At 41.2% G+C, this 19,938-nt stretch overlaps 2 protein-coding genes across 4 annotated transcripts in view; both read left to right on the top strand.

The window, feature by feature from the left end:
• On the top strand, positions 1-9,215 carry LOC121879396 (glutamate receptor-like). The gene is made up of 15 exons (XM_042386018.1): positions 1-129; positions 627-734; positions 916-1,065; positions 1,229-1,309; positions 1,485-1,642; positions 1,840-1,966; positions 3,011-3,127; positions 3,664-3,772; positions 4,484-4,678; positions 5,224-5,381; positions 7,061-7,186; positions 7,407-7,531; positions 7,792-7,978; positions 8,222-8,368; positions 8,489-9,215. Exons 2-15 carry the CDS (start codon positions 633-635, stop codon positions 8,579-8,581), a joined length of 1,875 nt encoding a protein of 624 aa, XP_042241952.1. The 5' UTR covers positions 1-129; positions 627-632; the 3' UTR covers positions 8,582-9,215.
• Positions 9,216-12,290: 3,075 nt separating this feature from the next.
• LOC121879405 (carboxypeptidase D-like) overlaps positions 12,291-19,938 on the top strand; it is a 56,792-nt gene continuing 49,144 nt past the window's right edge. Inside the window, exons 1-5 of one of the 3 annotated variants that reach the window (XM_042386033.1) lie at positions 12,291-12,816; positions 16,280-16,509; positions 16,886-17,055; positions 17,183-17,344; positions 18,765-18,915. In XM_042386033.1, the coding sequence (XP_042241967.1) occupies positions 12,334-12,816; positions 16,280-16,509; positions 16,886-17,055; positions 17,183-17,344; positions 18,765-18,915 (1,196 nt within the window). In that variant the 5' untranslated portion in view covers positions 12,291-12,333. The remainder of the gene's footprint in view (positions 12,817-16,279; positions 16,510-16,885; positions 17,056-17,182; positions 17,345-18,764; positions 18,916-19,938) is intronic. The other 2 variants (XM_042386032.1, XM_042386034.1) reach the window with 2 other exon arrangements.

The following is a 19,938-nucleotide window of genomic DNA, read 5'->3' as shown; positions in this document are numbered from 1 at the left end:
AAGCCTCGCTAACATCCTTATGCCGTATTCAGAGGGCGTCACTAGTCTTTGTCTGGTTGGACTGAGCCTTAAGTGTGTGGGTGGTGAGCACATCACCCATTCACTAGCCACCACACCACCACACTGCAGGTGAGGTGACGGCTCTCCTGATTCCCTCTCGTCCTGAAAGTATTAGTAGATCATTTGACTATAGCACTTAGGGCTGTCATGTTAGTGTTTATTTGTTTATAGACATATATGACTCCTAGACGAAGCAATGTGGCAAAACACCGATTTTCCTTCATGTTCCACATTTCAGCACCCAGTCCTAACCATTATAGACCCGGTGTTGGCTTTTGCTTTCATGTGTTCTGATATGATTTACCTGTACAGTACCTCTATTAATGATTTAAAAGTGACGTCACCATGAATGCCGTATATGTATATAAAAGTTACACCGAATGATTTTTGTCTTGATTTATGAACTATCAATGAATTTCACCAGCTTACCGACATAAACAAAATTATATCTATAATGTGTGTGATCTGAAACATTGTCAATTACTATAATTTTGCACCAGTATAATTTTTTCTGTCAATAATGTACTCTGTTGACACGAGTGAAGTGATAGGCATATTGTCACCAGTGAATAATGTGTGTGAGTGCTGCTCTGCTCCTGTTGGCTGCTGTCTCACGGGTAACAGTGGCAGTCACACTTCCGCCACACACCTACCAGACTCCATATCATGCCCAGGTATATGTTATTGTTTTCGCAAAGTAAAAAAGTAACGCACAAGTTTGAGGTACTTTCCCTTGATGCTCACATATTTCTATTCACAAGACAGATTCTTGGCTAAAAGAACAAATACGTTTTTCTTGGTTGTTGGGGTAACAGTAGAGTTGGTGACATGACCGACATATTCACCTCTGGGCAGGTATGGTCGTGTAGAGAGGTTCTGGCCACACTGATGGAACAGGAACTGTTAGGCTGCTCCTTCACCATCATCTCTGTCCATGATGATTTCTCCGCCGCCCTCACACCCTTCCTAGTGGCCCTCATGATAACCCACAGTCGACCCTACCAGGTGGGTCAGGGGTGAAGACGCCATCATACCAGCTTCTAGTGATGGGTTACATCGGATCATCCTTAATAGTTGTTTTCATTATTTTAAATTAAATTGTTTAAGACATTAGATATGAGCAGTACTGTTATAAGAAACTTCTTGAAGGACTGAATGTGATCTTCAGGTGGTGTCTGTTGGTGGTGGGGACGATGTGAGACCAGCCTGGCACAGTACCAGTTGCGACGTCTATGTCATCGTCGCCAAGGTACTGATTAATGTTATAAAATGTGATTCGTGGACTGACTTTATTAATAGCGGATTTTATGTACTGTATAAGGTTAAGTTAACTCTAGCTGCAGTCGAACTCTGTACTGTAAACCTGACCTGAACCTGCTCATATTGTAGACATTTACCCAGCATTCCATCTGTGTGTCGGTTAGAGGCTGCTGGTGCTGAGTGATCTACTGGATACGGACGACGACTCCTGGGACTGGCAGGGGCGGTACCTCATGTTCACCAGCTCTTCTTCGGCCAATGATCTACAAAGACTGGCGGTCACGTACAAACTTCAGAAAACTACCGACGTTCTGTTCTTTATGTATGTCCATATCACTCGAGGAGATCCTCTTTCTAATATATAAACTATATGTAGACTTTTAATGAAGCCGAATCGACACCTTCATTCTTTACATTTAAGACATGGACGTAACAAAATATTAGAAACATTTGCTTTTTAATGTATTGCATGTGACATCTTTTTATTTTAAATACAGTACTTTTATCCTCTTTCTACAGACGTGGTACAAGTGATAGTGAGTTAGCTGTTTACACTCATAAGATGTACAGCAAGCGTTCTCTAAAGTTGTTAACATTGTGGAGAGATGGTGGCTTCGTCAAGATGGTCGACTTATTTCCTAACAAGGTAATGCCACTAAAATATTAATACGTCTCGTTTCACGATCTTTGATATTTTCTTAGTGGCAGATTTGACTACGGAAATCCCATGGGTTCTGTGTAATATATATATAGCCCAACGTATGTCATGTTATGCTAATCTATATAATTTGTTAAAGACAGCGAGTTTTTGTGTATTATATGGTATAATACGTAATTATCTAAATGGTTGTTGGGTGTGAAGTTGGCTTGTGCAGTCTCACCCGAAAGTTTGTTAACTCTCCCAGCCGGCTATTTTTGCACTGCCTGCTTCAGATGTTTGAAACTGTCTCGGTACCAACCAGAACATGAAACCGATACGAATGAATCTAAAGGTTCGAAGTAACAGCCTCAAGTTCATACATCTGAAGCAGGCAGTGCAGCAATAGCTGGCTGGGAGAGTTAACGAATTTTTGGGTGAGACTGTACAAGGTGTCTAAACTTCGGAACTATTGCTGTTACTCTTATTAATATATTGCATGTTAATGTTAGCTGTAGTAGTTTTAGGTATCAACTGAATTGTAATTTTTTGTAACTGTTGTGTTTGTCTTATTGTGAATTTGTGAATGTCAGTTAATGCAACTGTGATGTTATTATCCACAATGTATGGTGGGAGAGTTGAGGAAGGAACAGTCAACGAGGTTAGAGAGAACAGTTGCCCGGGAGGTCTTACTGTAGTTGTCTCGCTGCTCCAACGAACTCGATTGAATTCAGGCTTGTGTACCACTTGTGTGGATTATTGATTGGACTTTGTTCATGTGGATCTATCCTGTGAATCTACTTCGAGTATATTTGTAAATAATAATTTCACTACGTACACTAAGTAAGGAAAGCACATGGGTTCGTTGGTGTCTTTCGTCTTCCAGCACTGGTTCCCGTGAATGTTTAATACTTGACAAGCAAGTGCTATCATCCTAACAGGGATGTTCTCAATGCAGTTAAATATCTTGAGTCCTTTCATTTGGTAGCATCTGGACACAGACTTGTTACCATCGTCGAGAGTATACTGTACACAAATAAGTTTGATGTGCAGGTGAATGACCTGAGAGGGCAGCAGGTGCGGGTGCTGGCTGTCAACCATGCCCCCTCCGTCTTCTCCATTATCGACCATCTGGGCCTTCTCCACAACGTATCCGGCCTCGACGTCAAGGTAATGTTCAGCAACTCTGTCATGTTTGGTCAATATTTATGAACAGTGACTGCCTGTAGTACTTAAGGTGTAATCTATAATGTGTGGCGGCCGAGTGAATACAGTCCCAAGTGTCGCTGATTCGAACCTAAAGTATCTACAATTCACCCAACTGTAAATTATTTGTTTAGTACCTAATTTTACAGTTGGTGAGATGAAGGTGGTCCAGTGCAGTGCTGGCCATACTGCCTGCTTGTGTAACAAAGGCTTGTCCTGCAGTGTTCTTATCCACACTGTCCTTATATATATATATATATATATATATATATATATATATATATATATATATATATATATATATATATATATATATATATATATATATATATATATATATATGTCAGACATGTTTAATGTGTAACAATTAGGATAGGTCTCCCTTGTGCTCAGAAAAATAAAACATTAAATTTGACTGATATTTATGGTGTTAATAATGTGCAACAGTGAGAGCAAAACAGAGAAACTTAAGTGATGCTGAAGACGTGTGACGTGTACAGGTGGTGCAGGGACTGGGCAGGGCTCTCAACTTCACGCCAGTGTTCCACGACCCGGGTGCTGACCTCTGGGGATCCATTCTTCCCAACGGCACCGCCACCGGCATGGTCGGTAAGTTGACTGGTTCTTAAGGATGTTTACAATGACTTGGACAACGATGACAGGCTGTGGTAACACATAATACAGTCCTTTGATGTTAGATGTTTCAGATTTTGCGGTTTACGTCATCCCAAGGAGGTTTTATGAGAGGAGACGGCGTCAGCCATGGACAGTAAAGCCACTCTTCACTCACGGCAGTCATGTTGGCTTTGGGAGGTGGCTGGAGAGGCTGGCTTTCTGGGTTTTATCCTGATTTGTCTCAACATATGTTGGAGACTGTCCACTAGAAAATCACATGCTTTTGTTAAGTGAAGCTGTTACAGAGATGTATACAAGTGAGGTATACATACAGTGGTAAATACTTCACCTCAAGGTTACAAGCTACAAATAAAATGAGTCGTCAAACTTGCATTTAGTAGGCAATAAGGTTAAACTTATAAAGTTACATTATGTTGATTGTAAGGATTTACTACATGCATTTATTTAAATTGTGTATATCAGTCGTACAACAATTCATTTTATTAATAAATAGAACCACAATTTGCTCTTTCCTACCACTGACCATTTATAAGAGCCTTTCGAGAACATTTGGTGCTTGGGTAGCGGCGGTCAGTAGCGACTGTTTTGCCAATAACTAAGATGGCGGCGTGTGTAGAAACGTGTCTGTTTGTTGTTTTTATTTCTAGAAAATGTATTATCCCAACATCCACCGCCCATCTTTAGGTCAGGTTCACACGGACGACTCGGAGATGGGGATAGGCAATGTGTTCCTGACGGAGGTGAGGGCACGTTACATCACTTTCACGGTCCCCTTCGACTTCGAGCGTGCCTGCTTCATAACCCCGGCGCCCCGTCCACTCCCGACCTGGATGGCTGTGTCCTTCCCCTTCACCTTGAACGTCTGGATCCTCCTCGTGGGTCAGTGACCTCACAACATTCGTTTTTTTAGTCTCATTAGTATATCATTTCGTGCTATGCTAACTATCATAATAGTGTATGATGAAATTAAACCTCAAAATTGGAAATGTTACCACTTTATCTAACCTGCATGGCGTAGAGTCCCTGTATATAGTGACTCGAGCATGATGAAGTGTAAATAAAGGAGACCGGTTTCTATCCTAGAATGTATACTGTACATCAACTTGCTAGAGTACAGTATAAGGAAACTAGAATAATTGTCTCGGTATAAGCACATAAAGGTCAACAGCGAACTCGTAACAATGGTTTTAAATTAGACAAATTTAGATTTAGGCTCGAAATAGGTAAACACTGGTTTGGTAACAGAGTAGTGGATGAATGGAACAAGTTACCAAATATCATCATTAACTCGAACACGCTGGATAGCTTCAAACATAGGATGGATGCATATATGAGCAATGGGGGTTGGGTGTAAATGGGACTGCCCAGTATGGGCCAATAGGCCCGCTGCAGTTTCCTCCATTCTTATGTTCTTATGACGACAGGGAGTGTTTTGGGGTTGACGGTGCTGGTGCCAGTGTTTGGGGCGGGGTTAATGGTGAGGGACTACCAGGAACTTCACTCACTTTCCGCCTCCTTCCTCCTCATCCTGGCGCAGTTCTCCAACCAATCGACGCGCCGGCCAGCACGTACCCCCATGCAGGTCCGTTCCTCATTACTCAAACACACACACACACACATACACAGATGATATGTTAATGGTAAGTGATAATTTCAACTACTGTAATGTTACAGGGGCGTATTTTGTTGATTTTTTATAAGTTGAAGCTGCTAGACAATATTTACTTTTACTTTTATCCTCTTCGCCACTGATCGGCTCGTTAGCCGCTTGGGCGATCGGTCACGTCTCTGATTACTTCTCCTTTTCATTTATCTTCTTCACCAAAAGATCGGCTCGCTAGCCACCCGGGCGATCGGTCACGTCTCTGTCACGCACTGTTGGCAAATACTGGACATGCACCGGCTCCTGAATGTACCTGAACCCGCTCCAGTGTTGGTCAAGTCTTGTCTTGAAAGAGCTCACACTCGGTGCCGTCACAACACTCTCTGGTAGATTGTTCCAAGAGTTTACAACTCTCACTCCGAAAAAGTTTGCCCTCACAGTTTTCTGGACTTGTGGCTTCTTCAATCTTGAGCTGTGTCCCCTTGTGAGGCGAGCGTCCGCCAGCTCCAAGTAAGGACACTCGACTGAGTAGTGCCCCCGAGATGCTTATACACCTCAACTAGGTCCCCCCTTGCACTCCAATCTCTCAGGGTAGCTGAGGTGCCGAAGTGCAGGCACCAGTCTGGTGGCCCTCCTTTGAACATTTTCAACCAACTGACAGTCCCTAGCATATCTCGGGGACCAGATGGGGTGACAGTACTCCAGATGGGGAAGCACTTCACTCCTGAAGATCGTTACGAGGGACGGACCGTCTAGATATCTGAACGACCTTCTTATAAGACCCAATAATTTATTTGCCTGATTTACCTTCTTCTCGCAATGGCCCGAGAACTTCAGCTCATTGTCAACATACACACCTAGGTCCTTCTCACACAGTCTCAACTAGTGCAGTTTCTTCATCCCGTTGGGACATATGATATGCCTCCTTACCGTTGGTACGCCCCAGGTGCATCCTCTTACACTTCGTGACACTGAATCTCAGCAGCCATTTCTTCGACCATTCCTGGAGCCCACAGAGGTCCTTCTGCAGTTCTTCACAGTCCGCTTGGTTCTTAATTTCCCGAAATAACTTGGCGTCATCAGCAAACATTTGTATGGAGGAGTGTACAACGTCAGGCATGTCATTTATGAAACAAACAAACAACAGCGGGCCCAATACACTGCCCTGTGGTACCCCACTTGTGACAGGTACAGATGACGATTTCGTGCCACTAATCACCACACACTGCTTGCGGTCATGTAGAAAGTCTTCTATCCACGCTAGGACATTTCCCCGAATTCCGTACTCAAGATTATGTATTTGTTAGATACTGATGAAGATCACAACTCCCTAAATTATCACTGGAATTCACTAAATTTCGAATATATTCCAAGACATTTCTGTAAGGGATTTGATTAAATGCCAATAAAGTTAGTTGACATTAATGAATAAAAAAAAATGCTATTGGACGGATGGAACCCTGTGTAATATCCATCGCTCTGCCATTGGTGAAGAGACGAAAATTTTGATAACTACGTTTCTTTTTGTACTTATTCGTTCCTTTCATTATTCCATATACCCTTCTTGTATCCTTAACATATCTGCTGATCGCATCCCACACCTACCTGTAATATCCTCTACCATGTTGTTGTGCTGACAGCCATGTGTCCCTGGGCAGGTGTTGGTGGGGTTCATCATGATGTGTGGCTTTGTGGTGTCCGTCTTCTACTCCTCCAACCTGACGGCCTTCATGATGGTGAGGGCCGTGGAGCAGCCTTACACCTCCATCCGCCAGATCGTCCAGGTCCTGCCATGAATATTGTACAATGTTTATAAGTAACCATTTCCGTATAGCTAGAAGTGTCAACCATCAAGCTACCGTTATATTTCACTATTTCAGTTTGTGATGTCAGGCTCTGAATATTTTTTCCAGCATATAATGAATATTCCCTCAAGACTACACTAACCATCCCTTCCAGTCATTTTATAGTACTGTATGGTGTTGTTGTTGTGGTGGTTGTCAGAGTGAGCTACAGGTGGGCGGATACAGCGACTTCTGGTTGGCCATTTTCCAGGGTTCAGCCAATCAGGATGTCCGTAGCCTTAGTCAGAAATTCTTCCGCTTCGATAACGTCACCAAATTTCTCCAGTAAGGAAAACAAATACCTGATTATTATGCTATTAAGCTACGGTTCTCACTTTTGGGTCATATTAATTTAAATATGTGTACTGCACTGCACTGCACTGCACTGATATAAATATTATACAGTATAAGGTTTTTAAAAGCATATACTGTATTGGTTTGCATTATCCACAAGTTATTTTATTTCTGTCCCTTGTAACATAGTTTGTGTACTGATTTCTGTTTCTTCAGTTCCTTCGTGTGTCAGATATGTCTTCCCTCTTCAGGAGTATCATCTCCCGTCAAGGGGTGCTGTTAGAGAACACCAAACATCTGGAGTACCTGCAGAAGACCTTCCTCACCAACCGTGTGGGTGAGTCCTCAGTGAGGCTCATGCTGGAGGAATGTATCAACCCCTTCGGTGTGGGCGTCATGCTCAAGAGGAACTCCCCGCTCAAGTCCTCTGCTGACACGGTCTCTTGGGATTATGTGTTGCTCGTTTGTTTGTGTTTTGACTCACTATTTTTAAGATATTTATGATGCGGTCTCTTTTGATTCTGTGTTGCTTATTTGTGTATAACCTGATTCACTGTATGTTTAAGATACATAATGAAATCATATGAACTACTGTATATTACAATTAGCTCTGTATATGATTATATTGACCAACAAATCTCATGACCATTATTATTATTACCATACGTTTAATGGGTGTAGATGATCCAGCGCATGCGTGAGGCAGGACTGGTGGACAAGTTCTTCAAGGAGGTGCTTCAGGAGGCACGAGGCCCTGCCACACAGCTCTCCTCTAACACCGACGTTGGGGCAGAAGGCATCAACCCCCTCACCCTCCAGCACATCCAGGTACAAGTTACACCATCATTATCAAACACTTCGTACGTTAAACATTATTCTTAAGGTGAAATAAGCTGGGGACTATTCTTCAGGTATCCGGATCATATAATGATGCTTTTTTTCCCACAGGGAGTGTTCTTGGTGTTGGGAGGTGGGATGTGTGCTGCCATGCTGGTGTTGGTAACAGAGAAGGCGGTCGCTGCTGGAAAATACTGCCTCTGAGTCTAATTATTACACCAGTCGAGAAAAAAGAAAAATACACCACTAGGGAACAATAGGACCACTGGATTGCAAGTAATTTCCAGCAACTTCACCAGTATACGTGACAATTCGTCACACTGGAGTTGAGTAACAGTCGAGATAATCTGTTCTCCGGTTACTCCTACTATTATATAAAGAAATAAACAGTTTCACCCTTAGTAAATAGAAACAGTACTACAACTGGCACTGTCTCTTCTGTTTGAGCATCACATAAAATTTAAAACATTTTATTTCGTAGTTTCCCAAGAGCGAAGTCATAGATGAAGTCACCAATGATAAGCTACAAATTTTTCATTTTCTATTCACATATTGCTTAATGCAGAGAACTTTTCTCACAGCATTGATGTTAGTTCATTCTTAATCCTTTTCAGCTACAGAATTTACCCTTCTGAGCAGTTTGTTACTATTAGACTGAAAAGTAGCCACAATATTGCTTCTACATTAGGGAAAGCCAAATGAATCTCATCTTGGAAGATGACTTGATAGAGGTCCTAGTGGCATAAATATCCACCACCAGATGACAGGAGGCTACATCACCACCAACACCAGATGACTGAGGCTACATCACCACCACCAGATGACAGGAGGCTACTTCACCACCACCACCAGATGACCACCACTACCACCACCACCACCACCACCACCACCAGATGACTGAGGCTGCATTACCACCACCAACACCAGATGACAGGAGGCTACTTCACCACCACCACCAGATGACAGAAGGCTACATCACCACCACCACCACCACCAGATGACAGGAGGCTACATCAGCACCACCTCCACCACCACCAGCTGACTGAGGCTACATCACCACCAGATGACAGGAGGCTACATCACCACCAACACCAGATGACTGAGGCTACATCACCACCACCAGATGACAGGAGGCTACTTCACCACCACCACCAGATGACCACCACTACCACCACCACCACCACCACCACCAGATGACTGAGGCTGCATTACCACCACCAACACCAGATGACAGGAGGCTACTTCACCACCACCACCAGATGACAGAAGGCTACATCACCACCACCACCCCAGACAGGAGGCTACATCAGCACCACCTCCACCACCACCAGCTGACTGAGGCTACATCACCACCACCAGATGACAGGAGGCTACTTCACCACCACCACCACCACCAGATGACTGAGGCTGCATTACCACCACCAACACCAGATGACAGGAGGCTACTTCACCACCACCACCAGATGACAGAAGGCTACATCACCACCACCACCACCAGATGACAGGAGGCTACTTCACCACCACCACCAGATGACCACCACTACCACCACCACCATCACCACCAGATGACTGAGGCTGCATTACCACCACCAACACCAGATGACAGGAGGCTACTTCACCACCACCACCAGATGACAGAGGGCATACACCACCACCACCAGATGACAGGAGGCTACATCAGCACCACCTCCACCACCACCAGATGACTGAGGCTACATTACCACCACCAACACCAGATGACTGAGGCTACATCACCACCACCACCAGATGACAAGAGGCTACATCACCACCACCACCAGATGACAGAGGCTACATCATCACCACCACCAGACAACACCAAAAGATGATTGAAAATATTCCAAATAGATCCTGATATTGTTATGCGAATACTCTTTTGAGGGTGCAGGTCCCTAGGCCAGAGCGAAAAAGGGAAAGATAGCAGTAGAAGGAAAAGAGCTCAAACCACGTCGGGAATATCGCGCTATAGCTGCTCTCCAGCTGGAGTGTGGGTCACTCACACCACCAGTGGGGAGGGCAAAGCTAATGCTCGATAAACCGAAAACGCTCGTGAGAAGTTGTCGACGATGTCAGTGGTCGATGGTCCGGTCAGGAAAGTTGGCCAACAATGGCAGCTTCTAAACTTGGAAGAAAGGAGCTTCTATTACTTGTAAGCTGATTGACTGGTAGTTGTAGGGGAGAGTATCCACTACAATACATTATGCTTCCTATATACAGGCCCGTCCTTAAGGGGGGGGGGGGCGAACAGGGGCGACCGCCCGGGGCCCCACGCGTGTGGGGGCCCCGCGGGGCCCAGCACTAGACCCAGTGACCTCGGACACATTACATGTTGACTAGTTAATATGACCTGACGGCTTACGTCACCATCGCAACCGTGACCTTACCATCCATAGCGACAGTCCCATGGGGGTTGGTGGGGTCAGTCAGCCTCCAAGTGCAGTGCCGGATTTAGACTTGTGGAGGCCCATGGGCAGCCTCTTTGTGGAGGCCCCCCCCTCATTATAACTACCCAAGAGGGTGGGGTGGCGAGTGAAGCGAGCCTAAACATCTGGGAGTTCCGGGGGGCGCTGTAAGCCCCCCGGGAAAATTTTGGAATTTTAACACTTCTTTGGAGAATTTTGAAGCCATATGCAGTTATATTGAGGAAATTAGAACATTGAGAAATTTTTAATTAACTGTATATTTATTGATAGTGTACAAATTCCCAACACACACACACACACACACACACACACAAAAGTGAGACATGACTGGAGTCATTCATGTGGTTTCAAGTCGACCAGCCCTGATATAGCTACTACCGCACATGTCAAAAATTTTCAAGAGACTTCACAGAAAAGAATATATTATTAGTTATTATAGAGAGATGATTCTTTGCATTATTAATCAGATAAACCTCTACTCAAATAATGGTTTTGTCCAAGAAAGCATGTATAGGCTTGTTTAAGTCCAAGGTCAGATGTAATATGTGGAGGCCCCCAGATTGTGGAGGCCCCTGGGCAGCTGCCCACTTTGTCCACTCCTGAATCCGGCCCTGTCCACGTGTATACATATTGTGTAAGTCTCTGTCATTGCCAATTGAGAAGGACTCGTGATGAGCCGAAACTGTATTGGTGTTTAAAATAAACTTTAAGTCTCCATGAAGTGTGGTTTTTTACCTTCATATATATATATATATATATATATATATATATATATATATATATATATATATATATATATATATATATATATATATATATATATATATATAATGAAGTGGAGATTCGAACAACAAAATTGGAAAAATTCAGAGTAAACTTCTGTATTTATCTATTGATATCCGCTGTTGCTTACTTATCTACGTTATCAAATTATTTACAATGGAATAGATGATTTATTGCTATCTTTTCCTTAGCTTTCATTCATTCATTGATGTGATCAAGTAAATCTAATTCTTTTCTTAAATGAAGTAATTAGTAGTGTGATATATTAGTTTTAAAGTATACGGATCAGCGGTAAGATGACGTGTTTAACCTTTCGTCGCCCCTGGTCCATGAGACGTGGGACTCGGTGCCAGGCACATGAATGAGTCTTTTTTTTCAGGAAGTATCTCTATTTTCTTTCTATGTTTAGGAACCTTTGAAATTTTAACTTGGTATTTTAATTTGTTGTCATACACAGGTTAATTTTAGGACTTCTCGTGAAAATTTACAAACTATTAAAAAGAAATATAACTGTAATTTGCCATACCAATTTCTTGCGTTCTTGAAAGTATATATTTTTGTGATATTTAAAACTCAATTGATACAAAACAGATTCCGTGATTAGTTAAATTTGTAACTGTTCAAATCACTATTACGAAAAATTCAATTAGAAATAGAAAGAAAGCTTTGTGAAAGATAGGGTGAGTGACTGTGGTTGGTCAGACTGTGGTGAGGAGAGTTGTCATCACTACCATGGAGCTGGTGTGGTGCTGGAACACTCTCTTGTTATGTTTAAGTTTTGTGGTATTAATCACTAGAAATAATGCATTATCAAGTAGCCAAGATATAACTAATAGTGATCCATCAGTTGTGGATGGTATTAACTTATCAAAATACCACCATTATGAAGATATAGTGAATCTGGCTGAAACACTCCACAAAAACCATCCACATCTTGTACAACATTATAGTGTTGGTAAGTCCATCCAAGGACGGGATCTTTTAGTAATCAAGATCAGCGAGAATGTGGAGACCCGTGGACAGACGGAACCTATGTTCAAATATGTGGCCAACATGCACGGGGACGAGGCTGTGGGCAGGGAGTTGGTGGTGGCCCTGGCACAGCACCTGGTCAAGGGCTATGTCGACAACAACCCCAGGGTGGTCAACCTCCTCAACCACACCGAGATTCACCTCATGCCCTCCATGAACCCAGATGGATTCGAGAAGGCACAGGTAACGACATCCTTTTTATAACTGAAAAAAATTCAAGGTAAATTTTTACTTTAGGATTTGAGTCCCTAGGGGTTGACCAATATGTTTTTCCAGTATTTTGGTGTTTTTTAAAAGAATATGACCTTCATATTTGGCGGAAATTGCTCGTTTTTTTTACCCCCCTCCCCCACACAATAATGGGGGAGAGCCTTTGGGAAATCGGGGCTTTTGGGTGGGGGAGAAAATTAAAACGAGTCATCTAACCTAACCTAACCTGACACCCGGTAGGCATAGCTCAAACTAACTTAAATGTTTCAGTAGTTAAAACCTTTGGGGCATACCATGTCCAAAAGTACAATATCTTAGTTAAAAGTGGAAGGACCGGAGATTTTTTAAGAATTGGATAAAATGTTGTCTTTCACTTAAAACTCGGCAATAGACTAAAATTAATCATAGGAGTACAAAACAATCAACCTCCACCGCAGCCTTTGTCAGACTGGTAAATGAAATTACCCAGGCTGCTTCCTTTGAAAAAATCAAATGTGATTGGTCAAAAAAAATTCACGAAATGATATCGATACATCATTGGTCACGACTGGATGATGTCAGTCAATATTGCGCATGCGGGATGTGCTGGTAACATTTCCTCACAGACAAAGACTGAAAACTACGTAAAATCAATTAAATTCAATTGTGTCGCTATTATCCATTTCCGCCATTGTATATATGGGTTCAAAATGCTGAGAATAGTGAGATCTAAATGTTTCAGTAGTGTATAACTTTTGGGCGCTCTATTTCCTAAAGTTAAATGATACCAAATTCAAGGACACTTTCACGGGTCCGACTAATTACCCAAATGTACCCAAATATAGCTGGAATGAAGTCAAATAATGGTCCTAGATGAATAAATTGGACTGCCTATCACTTCTCGACTAGTATTTGGTGTCAGAAAGTCACAAAAAATTGGTAAACTTAATTTAATCTGAGTTAATAGATCGAGTGCATGTACCTAACCTAACCTAACCTAACCTCGACTAGTATTTGGTGTCACGAAGTAAAAAAAAAAATTGGTAAACTTAATTTAATCTGAGTCAATAGATCAAGTGTATGTACCTAACCTAACCTAATCTAATCTAATCTAATCTAACCTAACCTAACCTAACCTAACCTAACCTAACCTAACCTAACCTAACCTTAGCTAACTTCCTTACCTCCCTGGTATATTAAACAGAACGAACTTGCTATGATATTGTGTAATTTTACATAACGTTATCCTTCAGATTTAACTGTTACTTGGTTCATGACAAAAACAGATCTAGGCTAAAATATTACAAAGGAAATTAGGACGGGATGAGGAATACAGGGAGACTGTTACGCATGAACCATGCGACCATTGACAAAGTTAAAAAGAAAACTCGGGATTTAGAGGTGTCGGATAGGACAAATGATGAGCAGGACAGTAATGCCAAATCCAGGAACCAAGGAAAGACAGTGTAGAAGGACTGAAAGAGAGTTCTAGAGGTGGATTGCAACCGAGGTCAGTCAAACCCGAAGGCTTTTTGCCGTTATGCAAAGTCAAAATTAAAAAGGTGAGTAGGCATATCGGACCTGAGGCTTAAAGATGGTAGTTATGTAGATTCTGACCAGGACAAGGTTTAGGCGTTGAACAAATTCTTTTCCTCGGTGTTCACAAGAGTGGATGCGAACAATCTTCCTGCGTTTAAGGAAAGATGGTTTGACGCAGTGCTGACCCGCATTGTGTTCTCAGAAGAAGGTATAAGAAATAAATTGTCAAAGCTAAAGGTTCATAAGGGTCCTGGCCCTGATAAAGTACACACCAAGTGTTATGAGAACTGTGTAACGAGCTTGTGTAGCCCCTTGAGATCCTGTTCTGTAAATGCCTGGATGAGCAAAAAGTCCCCTATGATTGGAAAATGGGTTATGTGAATCCAATATTCAAGAAGGGCGATCGTCACTCCATGAATAATTATACACCAGTGAGCCTGACCCAACATAGTGTGTAAAGTACTAGAGAGCATCATGTTGGAATATTTACTACGAAACAACCTTGTAAAGGACTGCCAACATGGTGTTATGCTGGGATGCTCCTGCTTAACATAATTACTCAAGGTCCCTGATGACTGAACTCATACGGACATTCGACCGCCCCAGTCGTACCAAAAATTTTTCAAATTACGTATTTTCGAGTCCCGACATCAGTGATTGCGCTGTGTACTGACAAAATTTTTATTTGTAATTACCTTTAAAATGGCTGGCATGCTTAAAAGTGAGAGTTTTGTGGTGCTGAGAAGAAAAAGAGACACCCATTTTAGATTTTCTATGTACTGTATTATCTTCGCATTTTTTATTTACGACCAATTCGACTTACGACCTGGATTTGGGTCCCTAACCCCGTCGTAATTCGAGGAGTGGCTGTACTTGTCAACAGAGACGTGCAGTTAAAAAGCCGATCCGTGACGGAGAGGATAAGAGTAAATGTAACTACTGTACTATGATTATTTTTTGGTATATTATGGTAAGTTTATGGCATCTGCAGTGGTTGCCATTTGAGAATATGGCTAGTACAGTATATGGCCAGTATGTTTTTGTTTTTCTCCCTCCTCTCTCGCTCTCAGAAAATGTACAAGTTCTCAGAGGTGTAAAGTAACTTAGTAAATTTACTTGAGTGTTGTAATCAAGTAAGTTTTTGGGGGTATTTACTCTTTAAAAAGTACTTAAATTTATTCAGTACTTTTGGTTTTACTTAAGTAAGGTTTTCTAATACTTTTACTCCAGTTCAATTGAAGAAACAAAAATCGTTACTCGTTACATGCCCCAAACAATAGTTTTAAATATCCAATCACAGGAAAAAGGATAAACTTGGAAGGTGACCAATCACAAGCATTTCTTTACGTGTGGACCAATCACACGCATTCTTTCATATCATTTCATCTATGTACCCAAGCGACGAACATAGAGTTTAAGCGCCCAAACCGCCCATTCTGCTGTTTCCATATTCCGTGCTACGGAGTGAACAGTCATCCGCAAACTCCTTTAAAACTACTTGGCATGCCAAGGGGATAGAATGGAGCTACTGAAATCTTTCCCAACAGTATGTGACTTATCTTTCTAGCTTAACACCCCACTACCTGCATCTGCTGTCTGTGAGTGAAATGCTGTGTGTTTTTAATTTTTATCTCTAGTTAACTAGTTTTTTATAATTTACTGTGAGATTTATTTTAATATGCGAAATGATTAATAATTTTGTTGTTACATTACTCTTTACTTTCAGTACAGTACTTGAGTACAGTACTGTACTTTATTAATGAGATACTATTTTACTTCTACTTCGGTACATTGAACTTTGGATACTTTTACTTCTACTTGAGTAACAGTTTGCCAATGTAACCATACTTTTACTTAAATAACAAAGTCTCGTACTTTTTATATATTTACAATTCTTAAGCCCATTATTTCATTTCAGGAGGGAACCTGTGATGCCTTTATTGCTTCAGGTCGAGAGAATGCCAATGGTGTTGATCTCAATCGCAATTTTCCTTCACAGTGGAATTTTCCATCAGAAGAAGAAATGTATACCAATCGTGAACCAGAAACATTATCTGTTATGGCCTGGATTGTTAATAATCCTTTTGTTTTATCTGGCAACCTCCATGGAGGCTCAGTTGTTGCCAGTTATCCATTTGATGACACCAGGTGAGTGCTTCAGTTAGTGTGTGTGTGTGTGTGTGGTGAATCTATACTGATAGAGACTTTTACCTTTGATTGTTTTATTTATAACCAATAGCTAATTCATTGGGTTGTCAATTTTTTTATAATTCTTAACATGAAATTTAAAATGTACTCTAGTTTGACAGTCAGTTGTTATTCATATACTGTACATGCAACTTTTGTTGGCAAATAAAGTATTTTAAAATCATTATAATGTACTGTACAGTAGTTTGATATTTTTAGTCCATACATTACTTCTGTATACAAGAAAAATTCTTGAAATAATGGGTCTAGGTAAAGTGATATTGAAGATAAATTGGCTGTTTATAAAAATTATGAGTTAATGCACTGATCTTTCCAGTCATCATAAAGAATGCTGCATGGAAAGCAAGACTCCTGATAATGAACTGTTTCGGTATCTGGCAACAGTGTATGCATCAAACCATGGCACCATGGCACGGGGCAATCTGTGTCCAACTGATAACTTTCCTGGGGGCATCACTAATGGTGCATATTGGTATGATGTTGCTGGTAAGTTTTTTTTAACATTCATCATTTGGTTAAGAGTGATGAATATAGAGAGTATACACAGATATTTTATTAACACACATTATATATTAATACAGTAGTTGATATTGTATAACATTTCCACTCGCAGGAGGTATGCAAGATTTCAATTACATTTATGGATCCTGTGCTGAAGTAACTTTCGAGTTATCATGCTGTAAATACCCAGGGGCGTCAGACATGCCATTGGAGTGGATCAACAACCGAGAGTCACTCGTGGCCTTTATGGAGATGGTACATATGGGTGCTAAAGGTAAAGGTATTTTAGATTACAGTACAAGGGGTGTAAACCCTTGTATATCATTATAGGTACAGGTATAGACCGTTGAAACTGGATCTCGGAAAGTTGGAGGTGAAATTTTCTTCCCTTGCTTTACTGGTACAGTATTCGGTATGCCTAATGTACTTGGAGAATTTTCTTATCAAAATACTGTACAGTATATATTTGTGAAGTGTCCTTACATTGTGAAAGGATTTACTTTACCTCATTTATGAGGTCTGTCCAAAAAGAAGCCAAACTTTTAAAAAACAAATTTATTGCTTTACTTACAACTTAATCAGACTTGTCTCCTTCAAAGTACTCCCCTCCATTGTTGATACACCGCTCCCAACGTTTTTCCAGTTCTGGAACGCGTTTTGAGGGATGGTGCGCAGGTCTCGTAGCGAATTTTCTTCTATCTCTTCTATCGTTTGAAATCGGCGACCTTTCAGGGTGGATTTCAACTTTGGGAACAAAAGAAAGTCCGCAGGGGCCAAATCTAAAGAGTAGGGCGGCGTGGGGACGATAGTCGTCTCGTGCTCCACCAAAAAGTCATGGATAAGGAGCGACGCGTGAGCAGGTGCATTGTCATGGTGCAGCATCCAGGTCTTGCTTGTCCATGCCTCAGGCCTCTTATTTCACACTGCCTCCTTCAAATGCTTCAGGACCTCAAAGTAAAACTCTTTATTGACTGTCTGACCACGTGGAACAAATTCGTGATGAACGACCCCCTTCCAATCAAAAAAGACGATCAACATCACCTCCACATTTGAGCTACTCTGACGTCCAGATTTGTGATCGTCTTCAGTGGATGTTCTTACCCTTTCGAAACGCTGTTACCACACGTGACATTGCGTATGGCTCAAACAATCCTCCCCATAAGCCTGTTGCAAAATTTGAAAAGTCTCCTTAAAAGTTTTTCCCAATTTGAAACAGAATTTCACGCAAACACATTGCTCTTCAAGATACTTCATTGTTCAACTTGCAACTAATCGCCAAGTGCACTAAACACGTTCACTCTAGCGCGTGTAGCTCGATGACTAATTGACGTTGCGTGTTGCAGCGAGTGTTAGACTAAAGGTCAAGGTCACCGCTACACAGCACTCCCATCACGAGCAGTTGGCGCGCTATTTAAAAAGTTCTGTTTCTTTTTGGACAGACCTGGTATATGAATTGAAAGGTGAATGGCTCCACTGATAATTAAATTGATTACTTTATTGAATTCTGTTATTTATTGTGTTGTAGACTTTTTTTTACAGTGTGGATTGCTTTTATTCAGGGTTTTCAGCTGTTGGCTAAATTGACCAGTTCTACTTGTATTGGTTTAAAATTTTCATGGAATAACCTCTTCATTCATATGATTATAAAAAATAATTATATTTTATTTATAACTTTTGTATATTTGGAATTGAAGGTGTGGTGACAGATGCTGACACCGGTGAAGCCCTGGAAGGAATATTTGTGAGTGTAGAGGAACTGAACTATAATGTGACCACTTCCAGACTGGGAGAGTACTGGAGGTTACTTATGCCTGGAATATATACTCTTGTGGCTAGAGGTTATGGGTATGTATAGTAAATGTTCATTTAATATTAATGTCTTGTTTGATGAATGGGAGTTTGGTTAAGAAAATTAATAATAGTGGAAGATAGGAGGGGTAGATGTAGAGCCTGCAAGAGATGGTCTGACTTAGCAACAGTTTTAGTGAGTGCTGAGGACATGTTTGAATTATGCCACAGGAATGACAAGAAACAAAACCTGGAAGAGAATGGTGGCAAAAGTTTGACTTACAAGTCATCATAGTATAGTACAGTATACAGTCCTGTACTGTATACCACTTGAGCTGTGTGGAAATTTTCATTCACTCGGGTCCTGTCAATGTTAAAGGTGGCTGGCTGTGTTTCTCATGAGGCTTTTTGTATCTATATTAACTCAGTTGACCTGGAAGAAAATATTGCTGATAGATGCATGGGTAGGTAAACAGGGTTAGATTAAGTGTTTCGTAGGCCTTGAGCACTTTTTTATCATAGGCCCCTAATTGTTCCCTTGGGAATGCGCTTGTTCTCTTAGCACTGTAACTAACCAAACTATAAATTTTTACCTTTAACAAAGAATCGCTACAAGGATGACACTGAATCCATGTTTACTGAGGAATGTATGTTGTTTCAGAGAAATGCTCTCCGACAATAAATAAATGGCAGAATTACTGAAAACTCAGGTAACCAAGGGGCTGGTCAACAGGTTTTCTAATATGAATTAGGCTTATAGAATATATACTGTATATGTAAATACTCAGTACCACCTGCAAAGTTGAGAGGTCATTTTCCAGACTTAAAAGGATAAAAAAAAATAAATGCCTAAGATTTACAATGGGCCAGAATCACCTTTCGTCATTGGCGTTAATCAACACAAAGAGATCATGTTAGAAAGTTGGACTTTTAGGACATTACTGTATTGAAGACTTTGCTGCAGCCAAGAATAGGGGAGTGTATTAAGTATGATTTATGAAACTATAATTATTGATGGTAAACCGTTGAGTTGTTTAGTATTCTGATGTGGAATTTATTTATTCCTTTCTGATTTTATTA

Source organism: Homarus americanus, unplaced genomic scaffold (genome assembly GCF_018991925.1).
Source record: "Homarus americanus isolate GMGI-L3 unplaced genomic scaffold, GMGI_Hamer_2.0 scaffold30768, whole genome shotgun sequence".
In the NCBI taxonomy this organism is placed as follows: domain Eukaryota; kingdom Metazoa; phylum Arthropoda; class Malacostraca; order Decapoda; family Nephropidae; genus Homarus; species Homarus americanus.
Note: the sequence above shows the minus strand (reverse complement) of the source record. Positions and strands in the feature narration are given on the sequence as shown.

Excerpts from the sequence above, each read along its gene's own strand:
- LOC121879396 (XM_042386018.1), top strand. The coding sequence starts at position 633 with ATGTGTGTGAGTGCTGCTCTGCTCCTGTTGGCTGCTGTCTCACGGGTA. Across the intron at positions 1,643-1,839 it reads ACCGACGTTCTGTTCTTTAT|ACGTGGTACAAGTGATAGTG; the intron begins GTATGTCCATAT and ends CTCTTTCTACAG. Across the intron at positions 8,369-8,488 it reads TCACCCTCCAGCACATCCAG|GGAGTGTTCTTGGTGTTGGG; the intron begins GTACAAGTTACA and ends TTTTTCCCACAG.